General features: G+C 42.0%; 1 protein-coding gene across 1 annotated transcript in view; it reads right to left on the reverse strand.

The window, feature by feature from the left end:
- The window catches only part of CHAT (choline O-acetyltransferase), a 184,239-nt gene that overhangs the window by 74,503 nt on the left and 89,783 nt on the right, over positions 1–19,953 (reverse strand). The window contains exon 7 of the mRNA XM_077454885.1: positions 17,117–17,294. Within this exon, the coding sequence (XP_077311011.1) occupies positions 17,117–17,294 (178 nt within the window). The remainder of the gene's footprint in view (positions 1–17,116; positions 17,295–19,953) is intronic.

Below are 19,953 nucleotides of genomic sequence, written 5' to 3' on the forward strand. Positions count from 1 at the left end.
CTCAACGGATGGAGGGCCGTAGTTTGGAGATCCCTGCTCTAAGGTCTCTTTGTCACCCTGAACTAGTTCCCACATTATGCCTATAACTATATTGTCACATCACGTTTACAACCTGACAGAGTCAGACATTAGACTCCCAATTGGTGTTACATAGTTACATAGTTAGTCTGGTTGAGAAAAGACACCAATTCATCCAGCTCAACCAATAAAGGGGGGGGGGGGGGGTATAGAAAGGTATGGGATCAGAGTATTAAGTGTTTTTTGCCCACTGTACTGTATTTCACTCTATTTGCTAAAACTGTTATGAAATGTTTATTATTGCATGATAATTATAATGCCATTTCTCAGCGCCACATCCAAATTAGTCAACTGTTCCTCAAGTCACACAAAATCTGTTACTCTTTGATCACTTGACAGTCTGCATAGGAGATTGTGTGTCTGACAAAAAAAATAATAGTAGTTTCACAGCATTCTATATATTTTGCTTGGTGTAACAGGGGGAACTTTTAAAATTAATTACACATAACATGAGAATTATGTCTTGCTCAATAGCACAATTTTGTTTTTAGCATGCTAGTTGTGGAGAGTTACATTGAGAGATATTGGATGTGAATGTGCAAATATTGCAAGAATACTTGATTTTACTCATTATGGGCTAAAATGTGTTATACAACGTTTATTTGTACATTAAATTGGATGTAAACCCCAATTTTTTTTTTTTGGATGGCACAATATAGAGTATGGGATTTTAGATCAGCTGTGCCCAGTCTTGCCATAAAGACTTAATCCAGCTCTGAGCAATCCTCATATCTTTTTTCAGTGAAATAAAATGGACAAATTGTGAAATCTTTGTCCGTTCTTCTCCCTTGCTGTGATTGACAGGTGATTTACATATCTTGTGCACTAACCTAAGACATGCATTATTTTTAAAATTCCCACCCCCACTCCTTTCTTCAGCCGCTCTGCAAGGATTGGGTGTTCCACACCTCAGCATGATTTGGCATGCTGAAGTCATGTGGAAACTATTCTGCGTTTTGACTGGATGTTAGTGATCATAGCAGAAGTTCAGTGTAAGAAATACACAGGAGAAAATGCATGTTGATAAGGGGAGTGTAGAGATGGGTGGGGAGTCTACTGACATCACAAATTCACCCACTGAGCCCTGGAAAACAGACCCACCCACAAAATCTGCAGTTTTTCAGGTCACATAGCAGGCAGGGGGGAGACATTTGACAGATAAGTATACATGCAGGAGGCATGTGTATCCTTCTAGATAACCAATATTGCAGTAGTTTAAAAAAGGATGAGAGTGGGCTTTACATCCACTTTAAAGTGGTTGTAAACCCTTACAACCAACTTTGACCTAAAGGTAAGCCTAGATTATGTCTTACCTGTAGGTCCAAGAAATATCTCCTAAACCTATACAGTTTAGGAGATATTTACCCGAAGACAGCCACCACTGTCTACGGCGCATGCGCCGTAGACAGCGGCGCGCAGGCGCACTGGGCAGGCCGTAGATCACGGCGATATGCCGTGAGTGTTGGCTCCTGTGCGCATCATCGCAGCTCCGGAGCCGCGAGACCGGGAAGTCGCTCCGGGATATATGGCAGCGGCGAAGAGGAAGATGGAGGACCGCTTCGTGGGCTTCATTCTCAGGTAAGTTATTCATAATGAGCTAGTATGCTAGTATGCTATGCATAGTAGCTCATTATGCCTTTGCCTTACCGGGTGTGTTTTTTTTTTTTTGCCTTTACTTCCTCTTTAAGAACATGTAGAACTTTGTATCACATGTAGCTATTTCTTGCAGGAAAGTACCGTAATTGCCTATGTATCTATGTATTTAATACTATTATTAATGTTAATCTGCATTTAATTTATCTGTTAATGTAATATATGTCCCAGTATATGGGTGGAATATAACTTTTTCATTCATGTAGTGGGTTTAACTTTTAGAAAAAAGTAGTAAAACTGAATTTAGCCTCTCCACCCACAGCAGCAATAGAAAGTGGTTTATTTAGTAGGTACATTTCAGACTGTGGTTGATTAAGATACTGAAACGTTGTTTCCCTTTTCTTTTTTTTTCCTTTTTTATAAAAAAATATGGACTAGTGTGCATATAATAGAATGCTTTATTTTATGAAGAATGTACATTCAGAAAATCATAAGCAGCTAGAATATTTGTGATGAGTTTATGCATTTTTTTACTAGTTATAAACGCACTGAAGATATTGGATGTTGATTTAATAAAGAAATAGAGACTGGGGCAGGCATTATCTGGAGCAGCTGTGCATAGTACCCAATGGGTAATATGAGGCTGATTGGTTCTCATGCATAACTGCTCCAAATTTGTCTGTGTTAGTCTTATGCCACGTAAACACGATCGGAAATTCGGCCAGCAAAAGACAGATGATAGCTTTTGGACAGAAAATGTGACTGTGTGTATGCTCCATTGGACTTGCTGGCTGAATTCCCGATAGCTGTCAGGAACCATGAAACAGACAGAGACAGAAGTAGAATCAAATCACACTTGTTTATTAATAAAAATAAAAAGGTAAATAGGAAAAAGCGTAGTCAAGTAAGCCAGAGTCCAGTAGCCAGATCGGGTAGTCAGCCAGTCCAAAGTTCATAAACCAGATCAGGTAAGCAGCCAGTCCAGACGTCAGGGATCCAAGGAGAGCAACTGCAAGCAGGATAGAAGCCAGGAGGGATGTCAGCAAGCCAGTCTTGAAACAACAGCAGGAGATGGTTCCTAGTGATGTGACCAATGCGAAGGTAAAGGAAAGAGTGAGCTGGAAGGCTTTAAATAGGCGGGTCAGACGAGCATCATCAGGAACAGCTGGTAACTGTGGAAAGAGAAGAGAGCTGGCAATTAGCCGACAGTACCCCCCAATGACCCCTCTCCCTCGGAGGGCCACCAGGCTTGAGGGGAAACCGTTTATGGAACTTGTGGAGAAGGACAGGGGCATGTACGTCAGAGGATGAAACCCAGGAGCGTTCCTCCGGACCTTACCCCATCCAATGCACCAGGTACTGTATGCGCCCACGGAACCTATGGGAGTCAACAATGGATTGTACCTCATACTCCTCATGGTTCTCAACCTGAATAGGGTGAGGACGTGGCACCGAGGTGGTAAATCAGTTACAGACCAACGGTTTCAATAAGGAGACATGAAACACATTTGAGATGCGCCTACTAGGAGGAAGGTCCAACGCATAAGCTACTGGGCTAATCCTGCGAAGGATACAGAAAGGCCCAATAAACAGAGGTGCAAACTTCAGTGATTGAACACGAAGCCGTAGGTTGCGAGATGACAGCCAGACCCTGTCCCCAACCTGGTAGGAAGGCGCAGGCAGGCGTCTGCGGTCAGCATGGAGTCTGTACCTATCATTAGCATGACACAAAGCCTCCTGGACTTGTACCCAAGTGGAACGAAGACCACTGAGATGCTCCTCTAATGCAGGAATACTCTGCGGAACAAACGAGTCAGACAACATGGAAGGTTGAAAACCATAATTCGCCATAAATGGAGACAATCGGGAGGCAGAATTCAAGGCACTGTTGTGACCAAACTCTGCCCCAGGTAATAGGTCAGACCAGTTGTTATGATGGTCAGAAATATAGCAACGTAGGTATTGCTCCAAGGACTGATTGGCTCGTTCTGCAGCCCCATTAGACTGCGGGTGATATGCAGAAGAGAACGCAAGCTGGATTCCCAACTGTGCACAAAAGGCTCACCAGAACAGGGAGACAATCTGACTGCCCTTATCCGAGACAATCACCTTGGGTAGCCCATGTAAGCGAAAGATCTCCCGAGCAAAAATGGAAGCCGGTTCCTTAGAAGTGGGCAACTTCTTAAGTGGAATACGACACATCTTTGAGAACCGGTCAACCACCATAAGGATAACAGTGTTGCCTTGGGATTTGGGCAATTCCACAATGAAATCCATAGACAGGTGAGTCCAGGGCCTCTCTCCATTGGGAATGGGTTGTAGGAGGCCCACTGGAAGGTGTGGTGGTATCTTACTCTAAGCACACACAGGACAGACAGCTACGAAGGCAGTAGCATCAGCCCATAAACTAGGCCACCAGAATTGTTGGGAGATGGCCTAAATTAGTTGATTCTTCCCAGGATGGCCAGCTGCCTTGGGAGAATGGTAAGTCTGGAGCACTGCAGTACAGAGACTCTCTGGGACAAAGCAACAGTCACAAGGTTTATCAGGAGGAGCATGGACCTGAGCAGCAAGAATTTTGTCACCCAAAGGAGAAGTAAGACTGGTGTGAACCGTAGCCAAGATACGATCAGGAGGAATCATAGAAACCGGAACCAACTCCAACTTGGAAGTGGAGGGAAATTGTCGTGACTAGGCATCAGCCCTTACATTCTTAGTACCAGGTAAGAATGAGACAATGAAATTAAAGCTCGACAAGAAAAGAGCCCATCACACCCTTCTGGGAGAGAGTCGCTTAGCCTCAGACAAGAATGTAAGATTCTTATGGTCAGTAAGAATACGAACGGGCACAGTGGTACCTTCAAGGAGATGTCTCCATTCTTTCAGGGCTAAAATGATCGCCAACAGCTCTCTGTCACCAATCTCATAATTGCATTCAGCAGGTGACAATTTCTTGGAAAAGTAACCACACGGATGCATAGCGCTCTCAGAGTTAGGACGTTGAGACAGAAGGGCGCCAACTCTAGTCTCAGAAGCATCAACTTCTAAGATAAAAGGCAACGTAGGATCAGGATGTGCCAACACAGGAGCAGAAACAAAGGCAGCCTTGAGAGTCTCAAAGGCCTTAATGGACTCCGGAGACCAACTCTTTACCATCCTTTCTGGTCATATCAGTCAGAGGCTTGACCAGAGACGAGAAGTTACGAATAAACTTCCGATAGTAGTTGGCAAAGCCCAGGACACGCTGCAGAGGACATAAACCCACGGGTCGAGGCCACTGTAGGACTGCCGACAGTTTCTCTGGGTCCATCGAAAAACCAGCAGTGGAAATGACATAGCCCAGGAATGTAACCTGTTCATGATGGAACTCGCACTTCACCAGTTTACAATAGAGATTGTTCTCCCTTAGTTTCTGAAGTACACGACAGACATCTCTCTCCAGGGACTTGGAAAATATGAGGATATCATCGAGATAAACCACCACACACAATTGCAACAAATCTCGGAGGACATTGTTAATAAAGGTAAAGGAAATAGTGAGCTGGAAGGCTTTAAATAGGCAGGTCAGACGAGCATCATCGGGAACAGCTGGTAACTGTGGAAAGAGAAGAGAGCTGGCAATTAGCCGACAGCTGAGTGGCCAGCCCAGAGGAGGAAGGTCTAAGCCAGCCCTGACAATAGCAAAAGATTGAGAGCATGTTCTCAATTTTTCGGTTGGAAAAAGTTTTGATCGGAAATTTCGATCATCTGTAGCAATTCCGACATGCAAAATTCCTATGCTTGCTCAGAAACAATTTGAAGCATGCTCGGAAGCACTGAACTTAATTTTCTCGACTCGTCATAGTGTTGTACATCACATTTTTCAGATGGAAAATCCGCTTGTGTGTACGCGGCATTTGTCAATTCCCCTCAATGTGTCTGAACTTAAACTGTATTCCTGTGCATATATGACAGCTCAAAAATATATAACACAAGTGAAATCTGACAGCCATTGAGGTCGTTAGTTTATGAGAAAACATATGAATTGCATTCTGAAGGGGTTAGGGTTTTAAAAACACACACAGAGCAAATATGAAGTATCCCCAATCTTGTTATTCTATCTTGGCATTTATAATTTCATTCTCATCCTTACCCAATCTATAAAATTGCCTGCTTAAAATCTGCTTCTAGCGTGTGCGACAATGGGCAAGTTTAGCTGAACCACTAAAAAAGCGAGATGCGCTAATAAAAATGTATGACATCCAGGCACTGTCAATTACCGGATTATACATGGGCTCCTTGAGGGTAGGGACCAATGTGAGTGTGCAATGTACAGGGATAGGGACAATTGCAGACTCTCATTCAGGTTGAACTGGATGGACTGGTGTCTTTATTCAACCTTACTAACTATGAAACTATATGTCAAAAATTGGTTTAAAAAGTTACAAGAATAGTGGTAGCTGCACTTATAAAACACTGCAAAGCACTACTGATATAACAAAGATGATGAGTGAACATTATGAAGCACTGTCAGTGCAAGGTAGTATCAGGGCCATCTTTAATATTGATTGGACCCTGAGCAAACATTTTCTTGTCACCCCCCCCCCCCCATGCAGTTTCGTTCTCCACCTGCTTGCACACCATGAACTGGGGTGGTAAGGGGGACCCTTCAATAGACAGAAAACTCCTAGGGATCCTAGAACTCCTGTGATCAGTGGCAGTGCTGGGGGGAGGGTGTAATCAATGACAATGCAGATTTTTTTTTACCGGCTACCAAAATATAAAGAGGAGTTTCAACGATGTCCGCCAATGTAATAGGGGTTTACATTGACTACTAATGTAGCATTCGCAGTAACCACCAATGTAAAAAGGGATTTACAGTGACCACTAATGTAAGAGGGACCTTCACACTGGCCACTAGTGTGAATAAAAGGATTGTACCCTGATCCCCAATGTAATGAGAAGATTTACAGTCACCAACAATGTAAAGGGGATTTACACTGACCACTAATGTAATAGGAGCATTCACAGTAACCACCGATGTAAGGAGGGATTTACACTGACCACCAATGTAAGGGGGACCTTCACACTGGCCACTAGTGTGAATGAAAGGATTGTACACCAAGCCCCAATGTAATGAGAAGATATACACTGACCACCAATGTAACTGAGACACTTAGCCTGTGTTCACAATTGTGTGTTTCAGGAACCCATGCAAAATTGCAGAAATGGTCTGTTCTTTAGCAGATACACATCAGTGCCATGAATTGTTAATGACACCCTCATGCATCTGCTGACGTGCTATACAACCATGTGATTTTTAAAAAAACGTTAGGGACTTTATTCTGCATTTCTAGTGCATAGTGCAGCCCATTGAAATAATTGGGCTGGCCTACACACAACCTACATCTTTATTCACCCTGTCAGTACACCTTTGCATCCAGCTAACCCCTGCACCCCAAACCTCCCCCATCCTCTCCACTCCAACTATCCACCCCTTTACCTCTACCTGCCTCCTCTGTTCATCTTTGCACCCACCTTCCTTACCTCTATACATCCCCGCCTGCTTACCTGTGCACCCCAAACTGTAATTCCTTCTCTGCCCACCTCTGCACACGCCACACTGCTCCTCCCCCCCCCCCCTCACCAATTTGCTTACCTTTGCAGAACAGGCTGATGGTAGGCTTAATGATCATAGTTGCAGGCAGGGCTTTCAAGCATGCCCCTTTATCTCCCCAGTGGACAGCATTCAGTATAGTTGATAGTGGATATGACCTCAGGGGGGCATGATATACACATGAATGCCACTGGTCCGTGGTCATTTACATATGAATGGCATCACTATTTACATACCAATACCAGATATTTACATGTAAACACAGGGTCTGCAGGTGAGCCATCTGTACACAACAATAGGGCAGAGCTGGGCAATATAGTGTACATAAATAGTTTCATAGTTAGGTTGAAAAAAGTTGAAAGGTTGAAAGTTCTTCTAGTTCAATCAATAGAAAAAATTAATTAATATAAAACCTCTATATACAGAACTATAGCTAAAATTAATCCAGAGGAAGGCAAAAAAAACCTTTGAAGCGTGGTCCAATTTTCTTCAGTGGGGAAATATATCCTTCCCAATCCTCTAAGAGGCAGTTGGATATTCCCTGGATTAACCGTCTCTGGTATAATAATAAATGTTAATATTCATGCATTTTGTGCATTTAGCAATGCATTCAGTTCCCCCATGATCCTTTTTGATATGTATATATTTATATATACAGTATATTTAATGGTACTGTAAATTTGTTGCAATTTGCAATTAAAATCTTTTATTTCCCTATGATGAGATCAGCTGCTTGCTTGCTTACTCACAAGACTGTACTGCTTACCATTTGATCTCATCATAAAATGAATAGCAATTTTAATGGCAGCAAATTTGCAGGATCATATGCCACTTGCTTGATCTAATACTTTAATGGTGAGTATGGAGCCCTAGAAATGGAGGAACTTGGCAAAAATACATTGCAAAATAACTTGAGGTCTACATCATGTTAGCTGTAAATTATCTACAGGTAAGTCTACATGCATTGGTATAATCAGGAACTTTAACACTGTAATTGTACCAACTAAGCTGTACAAAAAACAAACAAAGATAAATACATTTCAGAAGTAATGCATTTTATTGGGTTTTCGCTTACATGTCTTACAGAGGAATGTAGTCAGGGCCCCGTTTAAGATTCCAAATGCGTTGACGTTATTTGATATCTCCCCATTTGCAAATTAATCATTAATGTGATTGTAAAGCAATTTTTTTTTAAATTAAATTAGAAAAGATGTTATACTGACCTGCAGAGCTGTCAGGAAACGGATAGAGCAAATGCTCATTCTCGCCCAGCGAATGCTCATTATCATGCAGCTAATACACATGTATCAGCAAACAGAAGAGCTTGGGCTAGTTTTCAGCACGCACTGTCACATAGCTACATTTGTGTGCACCAGAGCACATGTCCACACGCATTGGAGCCAAGCTGTCTATTTAGAGATCCTGGTGTATGCTAATCACTGTATTTTCTTCAACTTCCCCGTGACCTGTTTTCCTGCTTTGCTGACTCAGAAGTGCAGAGATTTAACAATTCATTTAATTCATGAGTTAAAATGCACTTGCACAGTGCAAGTGAGTGTCAAGCTCAGGTGGAGGGAAGGGGTGTTCTATCCCTATCAGTCCAATGGATATAGCGTCATCCGTGGGGATGTACCATCCAATTGCATGCTCTCTGGGCATCCTGTGGCCACCAGGAAGCAAAACCAGCGTGGATTGCAGGCAGAAATGACATCACCGGATGGGCGGGAACAGATGGGGAGACAATACAGGCTACGCACTCAGAGGTCCTGCTCCTTCTACAGGCCTAAGTGAAAATGTCCACATTGGGCCCAATTAGATATTTTCCCTCCCCGATGTCAAATGATTGGTTAGTGTTACAAGGTGTGAATTGGGAGCAGGTGTGTTACATTTGGTGTTATCGCTCTCACTCTCCCATACTGGTCACTGTAAGTTCAACATGGCAGCTTATGGCAAAGAACTCTCTAAAGATCTGAAAAAAAGATGTGTTGCTCTACATTAAGATGGTATTGGCTATAAGAAGATTGCCAAGACCCTGAAACTGAGCTGCAGTATGGTGGTCAAGACCATACAGTGGTTTAACAGGAGAGGTTTCACTCAGAACAGGCCTCACCATGGTCAACCAAAGAAGTTGAGTGCACGTGCTCAGCGTCATATCCAGAGGTTGTCTTTGGGAAATAGACTTATGAGTGTTGCCAGCATTCATGCAGAGGTTATAGGGGTCAGCCTGTCAGAGCTCAGACCATACGTTGCACACTGCATCAAATTAGTCTGCATGGCTGTCATCCCAGAAGGAAGCCTTTTCTAAAGATGATGCACAAGAAAGCCTGCAAACAGTTTGCTGAAGACAAGCAGACTAAGGACATGGACCACTGGAACCATTTCCTGTGGTCTGATGAGACCAAGATAAACTTATGTGGTTCAGATATTGTCAAGTGTGTGTGGCAGCAATCAGGGGAGGAGTACAAAGACAAGTGTGTCTTGTCTACAGTCAAGTATGGTGATGGGAGTGTCATGGTCTGTGGCTGCATGAGTGCTGCCGGCACTGGGGAGCTACAGTTCATTGAGAGAACCATGAAAGCCAACATGTACTGTGATGTACTGAAGCCGTGCGTGATCCCCTCCCTTCAGAGACTGGACCGCAGGGCAGTATTCCAAGATGCTAACAAACCCAAACACACCTTCAAGGCGACCACTGCCTTGCTAAAGAAGCTGAGGGTAAAGGTGATGGACTGGGCAAGCATGTCTCCAGACCTAAACCATATTGAGCATCCTCAAATGAAAGGTGGAGGAGCGCAAGGTCTCTAACATCCACCAGCTCCACAATGTCGTCATGGAGTAGTGGAAGAGGACTCCAGTGGCGACCTGTGAAGCTCTGGTGAACTCCATGCCCAAGAGGGTTAAGGCAGTGCTGGAAAATAATGGTGGCCACACAAAATATTGACACTTTGGGCTCAATTTGGACATTTTCACTTAGGGGTGTACTCACATTTTTGTTGCCAGTGGTTTAGACATTAATGGCTGTGTGTTGAGTTATTTTGAGGGGACAGCAAATTTACACTGTTACACAAGCTGTACACTCATTACTTTACATTGTAGCAAAGTGTAATTTTTTCAGCGTTGTCACATGAAAAGATATAGTAAAATATTTAAAGAAATGTGAGAGTTGTACTCACTTTTGTGAGATACTGTGTATATATATATATATATATATATATATATATATATATATATACACACACACACATATATATATATATATAAAAACATACACACACTGTAGATACATACACACATATAATCACACATACAAATAGTACAAACACATATAGACACAAGAGCATACAGGCTTTTTGCAACTGCAGTATTGTACCTGCAATTTCACTGCCGGGTACTTCAAGGAGTAGTCTGAGAGCTTGAATATCTCCCCCTTGCACAGCTTTCACTTTCCTGACTGCATTTCACAGTCCTGAATGTGCTCCCACTGTGTCAATGTACAGTTCAGCAGAGGAGCAAGAATTTGGTCTCATCTAGATGGCTTGATCTACCAGAATGCCATGGCACCCTAGCTGAGAAAATCTGCTTAATACCCCTTTCACAACTAAGGTGCTTTTTTAACACTAAAAATAGCACCTGATAAGCACCTCTCAAGCCTCCCTAGTGTGAAAGCCTAAGTGCTTTCACGCTAGGGTGGTGCGCTTGCAGGATGGAAAAAAAATTCCTGCAAGCAGTCTTTGAAATCAATGGGCAGCGATGCCGAAGCACCTGCAAAGCCCTTTGGCAGCGGGGTGCTTTTTGGGTGCTTTTTACTCCTTGTTAACCCCTTCTTTGGGGTTAAAAGTACCCTGTGCCTGCCCGTACAGCAGCGGTAAAGCACCGCTAGTTTTTTAATGCTCGGTGATCTTAGTGTGAAAGGGGTCTTAGGCAAGACCACGCTGGACTGGTGAATGGTTATTGGTGGATATTTGAAAGATGAGTATGGTGGCAATCATTTAAGGGGGATTTTCCCCAACAAAAGTAGGCAATGGTGGTGTACTTAGTGGAGATCTTGGGGCTGTTACTTTTCTGATACAATATCATAGTCTCTTCAGCTGGAGAATACTTGAGTACGTGTAAAGAACGCTCGGTAACAGATAATCCTCTTACTAAGTGTTTTGTTTCAGAACTTAATTGACGATAAAAATAACAGATGTAGCCAAGGCATTTGGAGGTGTTCGCCTCCCCCTTCTTCAGAGCTAGTAAGTCACCAAAATAGATAAACATTCAATATCAGATGCATGTGAAGAAAATAATCTGTAAGAAACATCTCTACTCTATATAAATACTATATATCTAAATGCTTGTACCAAAATTATAAACAAACGAACAAAGCTTTTTATGTAAAGAAATCATGAAAACATGCAAAAAGTTATATATAACAAATCATGAAAAGAATTAGAAACAAAAAAAAAGTAATAATGATCATGATCCTAATAAAAATAATAGTGTCAATAATAATAATAATAACAGTAACAATAATACAAATTGGAACAATGATAAAAGTAAGAATAAAAATAACATTGATAAAAAAAATGCAGCAATGCCTATTCTAAATGGTAAATGACAAAACAATAATGGAGGAACCTCCTAATATGTAAAAAATATCACCTTAGTTTACATGACCAAAATAAACGTGAATAACTAATAAAAATCAAATAAATATCCTCACAAAATTAGCAAAAACGTACATCCACGCATCCACGTGCAGCAGTAGCGACAACTTCCTTAAACCAAATGTGTAAATCAATTTTACAACCGCACAAACATGAGCAATGTAATAATAATGAAAATAAAAACTATTAATGATTAATAGTGAAACAAACATTAGAAAAAAACCCCCACAAAAATACATCAGCAGTCGGGTGGGAATCCCTTCCCAGTATTAAGTCTCCTTAGTATGTGATATTGCTTGCTCAACAGGTTCAAGTAAATAAAGCAATAGAAGTGTACAGTGTTAATACTCCTTCACCTTACTGGGCTCTTATCCTGTGGCAAAGTATTCTCCGAATCATCAAATGACTCCTCTGCTGTGATTGTGGTAATAATGGAATCACCCCCCCCCCTTCCTTATTTCAGTTTGGCTCAAAAGAGGTTATAAAAAGGTAATCATTGGTAACATTGTGTATATAACATGTCATGGTTCTAACACATTGCCCCCTTGAGCCCTTGTACACACGGTCGGAGAATCCGTCGGAATGTGTCCTATCGGACCGTGTCGTCGGATAATCCGACTGTGTGTGTGGTATGCATCGGACTGATTCCGTCGGAATATCCGTCGGACCCAATTTTCCAACATGTTGGAAATATTTCCCGACCAACTGGGCCGATCGGACATACCCCGATCATGTGTAGAGAATTTTGATCGGGCCAAGTGCCACGCATGCTCAGATCAAATTCCTACATCAAAGCTATTGGCTACTAGCCTGAATGTAGTCCCATCGTAACAAAATTACGTCATCACGTTCTGAAAGATAGGATTTTTCGCCAACTTTGTCCGACCGTGTGTATGCAACAGTTTCGGACAAGATCCGACGGACAAAATCCGACGGGCAAAATCAGACGGATTTGGTTGTGGAAATCTCCGACCGTGTGTGCAGGGGCTAAGACTGATTCATGGATAAGGAATATGATTTAACACTACTACTTGTTATGGTACACCATGATATGATGTAAATGCTGATACCAAATGTTCATAATAAACATGAATCAGGTTATATTCTAGCCAATTTTTATTTATATTTTTGGATTTAGTATATCTTTGTGCACTTTTTTTTTTTCTGTTTTTTGGCGTGCACAGGCATTATTGCGATTTTATTAGCACCAATCTTCATGATTATCTAGCCAGCTATGTTGTTTATGGCTAGGATTTACACAATTAAGCCTATGATTTGGCCTCTATTACTTCCCTATATACAAGCAGTCCCCGGGTTACAAACATCCAACTTACAAACGACTCCTACTTACAAAAGGAGATAGACAACAGGAAGTAAGAGGAAATCCACCCCTAGGAAGGGAAATTCACCCCTGTAATGCCCCATATACACGGTCGTACATTCCGACCACAAAATCCGTCAAATTTTTCCAGACGGATTTTGTCCGAAACTTGTCTTGCATACACACGGTCACACAAAGTTGTTGGAAAATCCAATCGTTCGGAACGAGGTGACGTACAAAACGTATTACGGGACTACGTAGAGGCCAGTAGCCAATAGCTTTTGTCTCCAAATTATTTCTGAGCATGCGTGGCACTTTGTTCGTCGTTATTCTCTACACACGATTGGAAAAAGTCTGATCGGATTTTGTTGTCGGAAAATTTTAGATCCAGCTCTCAAACTTTTTCTGTCGGAAATTCGGACAGAAAAAGTCAGATAGAGCCCACACACAATCAGATTTTCCGGCAACATAATAGGATCAGACTTTTTCTGTTGAAATGTCCGACCGTGTGTATGGGGCATAAGAGTTATCATGGGAACAAGGTGTCTCCACTGAAGCTTTATCACCAATCTTTGTTTCCACAACAACCAAACATTTTTTAAGTCCAATTGTCACAAGGACAGAAAGCAAGGTGAAATCTTCAGAACAGGGACATAGATAGCAAAACAAATGTTACAGGGGTGTTAACCCTTCCCTATGCTATCCACAAAAACCTTGCTGGAATTATACTTAAAAATTTTTACCTGTTCCGACTCATATACAAATTCAACTTAAGAACAAACCTACTGAACTTATCTTGTTTGTAACCCAGGGACTGCCTGTATTTGGTCTCTAACAAAATGGCACTGGCTTCATTATTATTCCCATTGACATTGTATAAGTAGTAAGATGGCCCGGTGACTCCTCCTTCTTGAGGGAGTCACGTGACTGGTAATGAAATGCATTGGGTGGAGTCTGTGACATCATCACACCATCGAAGAGATGTGTTAGAAACATGACATGTTATATATTTATGTGCACAGCTTTTAGTGCACTATTTAATATGAGTGTTTGTAGTGTTTTTAAATAAAATGTGTAACTTTTTAATGGTAATGCTCAATGATCGCCTTTTTTAACCTCTTTTGAGCCAAACTGAAATACGGAAGAAGGTTGATTCCATTGTTACCATGATCGCAGCAGAGGAGTCCTTTGAGGATTTAGAGAAAACTTTGCCATGGCATAAGACCCCTGTAGGAGGAGTATTGAAACCTGTGAATAGGTCTGAAAGGAAGGTGAGAGCATATACTAAAAGGTGGTGGATCACGTGGTGTTTTTGAAGTCGCTGCACACTGAGGATTCTAATAACTACTGTGGACTTGTTTTGCTTCATTTACTTAACCCTGTTGAACTTTATTGAAGCAAGCAGTATCACATACTAAGAGACTTAATACTGGGAAGGGGGTTCCCACCACTATTGCTAATGTATTTTTATGTGTTTTTTCCTAATGTTTGTTTCACTACTCTTCACTACTTAAGTAATAGTTTTTTATTATTATTATTATTAAATTGCTCGTGTTTGTGCGGTTGTAAATTTATGCTATTTACACATTGGATTGAGGAGGTTGTCACCACTGTTGCATGTGGATGTATGTTTGCTAATGGTTGGAGGATATTTATATTTAATAGATTTTTATTAGTTGTTCAAATGTATTTTGGTCATTTAAACTAAGGTCATTGTTTCTTTTTACACATTAGGGGGTTCCACCATTATTGTTTTAACCATTTAGTATGGACAGCGCTGGATTCTTTTAATCTATATTTTCATTTAGGTTTGGGAACACACAATAGTGCTCAGCTGCAAGCCTTTACTCGTATTCACTTCACATACACCTATAGTGTGGTGATTAACTAAATACCATTATTCTAAGAATAAAAACAAATGAAAACATTTAAAAAAAATAAACAAAAAAAAAAAGATTATAAATGATGGATCTTTGTGAAAAAATTATGCTGCGGTGTAGGGAGAACCCGAACAGCCACTGTTAAATGTGACAGCATGTCCGGGTAGAAGATCCCCACCTGCTGTCAATATGGATGTAACATGTTACAAAAGGTAAACTTATCCTGTAAAGACATATGGGCCTTCAAAGAGAGAAGGGGGAAAAAGGGAAGGTGACGTTGAATACTTTAGTCAAGAATGAAGTAAGCGCAGTGCCGAAGCACTTGTAGAAATTGGGGGGTGAAGCTGGGGGCATCCAAGCTTTTCCATGAAGTAGAGGCTTTAAATCAGTGAGCTAATTTAGCTTCTGGAGTCAGGAGCCTGCTTAGATTCTACATCAAGGGTCAGTAGAGCTGTTTCAGCTCATAATCTAATAAGGTTGTTTTTGGATGTTCACTGGAATATTGCATAATTAACCATATTCATTTTTCGATGTGACCTTATTATGTTGGTGTCTTTGGTGTTATCATTGTGAACAATAAAAGGCAATTGGGATTTCTGGATGTGCAGCCAATTTTTTCTTCTCTTACAAGTTTCCCACAGAGATGGGCCAGGGCTGGCACTCTATGAGATACTCCATTTTAGGCTCTGATTATACACCTGGAGCAGAGGTTCTTTTTCTTGTATATTCATTTTTGATGATGGTGGTAAGTTTGTGTGGGTGGTTTAGGGTAACATCATTGGTAGTTCTAGTAGAGGACACACAGGTTGTATTAGATTGTGTGTGTGCATTCTGCTACCTAGCAGTCTACCGCATCTGTCTCTGAGTAAATACAGCTTTTAGTGCATTTAGTCCTACTGTCTTTGATATGAATGATCATAGAGGGTAAGCAATTATGTAAGTTCTCATGAATGAGAGTTCTACCAGAGTTTAGGAAGATGGGTTTCTTTAATAGAGAGTAAGAGGCATCAATGAGATATTACCTCCTAATTTTAACCATCTAAGATGTGTCTGCTGAAACAACCATGGGCGAGTCTATGCTAGAACCTACATGATATGTCAAGTAGTATCAGTGTGGAAGGCACCAGGAGTTGAAAAGAGTCACTAGTATGTTTACTGAAAATAGACATAGGGGGATCGGAAGTAAGCTTCAGCAAAATTCAATGTTTAACATATAAACTCAGTATACGTGGGCTAAAAACATCCAAATAATGCCAAATAAGCTCAGCGTTTGGGTAGAAAAAGATGGGTATTGCCCAGAGTATGTAATGGTAGTGGCAAATAGCCTGAAAGCTGTCTTTTGTTTCTCTGAGCAATCTGTGGGTAGGATTTTGGGAAAGAATGTCAAGTTGTTTAAAATAAATTCAGATGTCAGGGGTATGGGGAAAATTACATATGGAAATAAGCTGTGCCCATGGCCTAAAGTAGGCTGTGAACCTTAATACTGTTGCAGCAGGTCTTGTCCTCTGTATCATAAGCAGAAACAGATTTTGCATTATAGATTCATGTTGAATATTGACCTACTTAGATACTGTAGCTGTTGATAGTGAGGCAGTGTCTACAGTTATTTGGTACATGCTTTGCTTGAATGTCTGGATTTTAGCCTTGTAGCTTGCTTCCATACATTCTGTCACTACACACCTATGTTTTTACGTAATCCCCGTCCCAGTCATCCTCAGATTTTTTAGAAGTCGGTGAAGAGAGAGGGCTGGAGATCAAAGAACATATCAAAGTTGCATGTCAGGTCATACACAGGCAGATGTTTTAAAGACACAAAGTGAATTTTCACTTACAATGACCTTCAGTTGTATGAATGTTGAATAATGTTGGTAACACTGTTTATGGTCTATGATCTATAGTTTTAATTAGAGTATATTACCTTATATGCAATTGAATTTATTTTTCCCGGTTATTATTTTTTATAACTGATATTGCAGATTTGGAAAAGCCAATTTGTTACCTTTCATTAGAATCTCTCTTGCTCTGGCCCATTCTAATCTTCCATCAGACGTCAATAATCCAATTGGTGGAAGTCTCTCATCTTCATTTTCTGCCATCTTAACTATTTTCCTCAGCTGAGTAAATAGGTCCGCTTCACTGAGACGGCGAAAGTTGATGACAACATCTAATACAAAGAACTGCAAAACAGATGACAAATGCATCAGTTATATGACAAATCATGACAGTTTTGTAATGTCAATTTGCCAAATGCAGATATTCAGTTGCTGTGACACTAAAATTATAAATGTCAGAATATTTCTGTTTTAGTAGTTTTATCTAGAAAATCATAATAATAGTAATTGATAAAAATACTGATGAAATATATGGAATACAAGCTGTACATAATTTTTTGCTGTTTAGTGACCAAGCAAATCTACAAGGCAGCAAGCCAATTATAGGTAAAGTGATAAAAAATATATACCTTTCGTACTTTTGTATTTTTTTTCAAAATAACAAGCATGTCATACTCACCTGCTTTCTGCAATGGTTTTGCACAGAGCAGCCCTGATCCTCTACTTTTTGGGTCTCCTGCTGGAAGTCCTGGCTCCTCTCCCATGCTGAGTGCCCCCAATAGCAAGCCTCTTGCTATAGGGGCACTCTAACAGGTTCACTCCTGAGCCATGCTCCTGTGAATGAGAATTGTTCCTTGGCCCAGCCCCCTGCTTTCCCCTCAGGGAGCAGCAGGATCCAATGAGGAGGGACGGACCCAGGAGAGCCACAACCCTCATGCACAGCGCTGGATCGAGATGGGGCTCAGGTAAGCACTCAGAAGGTTTTTTACAGAATGGAAAGTGTGAATTCCATAGTCATTAGCTTTTAGCTCTTATCCGTTTAAAGGTCTTAGGACCATGGATAAGCTATGACTGGTTGGTGTCAGAAAACACTGTATCCTCTGTCTAATATCTGACAGTTTTCTTTAAGGAGGATTTAAACCAGGGCCTTCCAACTATGGCTCATGGGTCTTATCTGGCCTGCTACAAGGTTTTATCCAGCCCACAACGACCCTGTGTGTAATAATGAGACTGGCATATTCACAGCCAGCCAGCTGTAACCTTCCCTCAGTCCCAGGTGCAGTTTTCCTCTCCCTTCACCGTAGTTGGTTTTTAGGAATGCCGGTGAACTAGCAACAAGGGGCGGGCTGAGCCGGGGAGCAGGGATGCAATTGCCCCCTGTGCCGCTCTGATATGCTGTACAAAGGCCGCTGTGTTGCCAGCTCAGAACCACACATGTGCAGCAGTTCTTGAGTTGGCCGAGTGCGACAGTTCCATCCATTACTGTGAGCCAGCGATGTCTTCTCTGTCACAGGGCTGACAGTCTGTGTTACAGAGCGCAGTACAACCCCGCCCAGCCCCTCCGTCCTTCACACGAATTGCTGGCAGAGGCTGGACCTGCTCTCTGCTTTCCTGCCCACACTCCGGGCAGCTCGTGTGCGTTCTGTGAAGAGGATATGTGAGCAGGAAAGTTAAATCTGAACAGTCGGCTCTAATCCAGTGAGTCTCCTGGGAGGCTGGGACCATCAAAGTAAGTGAACATCTCCCTCCCCCTCTCTGCAGCTAAAGAGTTTTTTTCTAGCAGCCTGTGACGGTACCTTGCCCTTCTAGGCGTTATGATGTGGGCACTTTACTGTTGTTTTAACGACTCTTGAGGGGCAATTTTAACCCCCGCCAGCAGCCAAAGAAAGGGTTAAAACCACCCATGTTGCATTCATTTCAATGGGCAGGGGAGGAGCAACCCAAACCGCCCCAATAATGCTGCTTGCAGGACTTTTCAGAACATCCCGCAAGTGCACCGCCCCAGGGTGGCAGGAGACGCTATTTTTAGCACTAAAACACCTGTTAAAGTGCCTTCAGTGTGAAAGTACTCTAAAGAGAGTTCTGGAAATAAGGTGGTGTTCAAAGTGAATTTCTACACCTAAGTGGAGCACCCCTTTTAGAAGATTTGAGGATATTATTAAACCCAGTGACTGGTGGACTCATGCCACCATAGACAGACTGAAATTTATGTTGAACCGGCAGAATTTCAATCTATGTGCAGACTGGTTGTACAGAATTCGATCTATCAACTGACTTCAGTACAACAGCGTGTCTTTTTTTTTTTTGGCGATCATTGTTGGCTGCTATAGCTGCCGACAGTGATCAATGTATTCTGAAGGCTTGAAAGCTTTCACCTGAGCACACATCGACATATGGCTTTTATGGAAGCTTGGTAAATCAAGTGCCAGGCTTCCCTAGCATTACACCCTTAGGGGCTGTGACCAAGTCTGGGCACAAGCTAGCACAGGCTCCTGGAAACACAGGAGGGTGGCCAGTAAGAGGAGTCTGAGAGCTGAGATATGACATTACTTACCTCACATCCCTGCCACTCCTAAACATGCTCCCCTGCAGCACCAGGCCCACCATGCCCTTAATCTGGCCAGTGCTCCGGGGTGTGCCTGCATGTGCTTTTCTCATTACCTGCAATTGACACAGGAGGAGCCTGCAGCCTGGGGAATCTGTTGGTCATGCCAGGGAGAAAGCAGGACTTGCGTGTTTAGCCTGCTGCGCTCTCTGTGACTCTTGGCTACTCTGCTTGCTTGGCTTGCCCAGTGGTGTGGTGCTCACTCACCAAGGAAGCTCCAAACTCCACAGGTAGCGCTTAGTGTGGCGGTAGTGACAGCACAGTCTTCAGTCTTCATCTTCCTGCAGTCTCATTGGTCTGTGTACTGGGTGTGGGGAAGGGGCAAGCTCTTTTTCTCAATCTCTCTGGGCACAATCAAGCATTCTCTCTCTGAGAGACTGCTCCACAATGATTGCCCAC

This window comes from Lithobates pipiens, unplaced genomic scaffold (genome assembly GCF_037356315.1).
Source record: "Lithobates pipiens isolate NorthernLeopardFrog02 unplaced genomic scaffold, aLitPip1_a1.2 Scaffold_25, whole genome shotgun sequence".
NCBI lineage: Eukaryota > Metazoa > Chordata > Amphibia > Anura > Ranidae > Lithobates > Lithobates pipiens.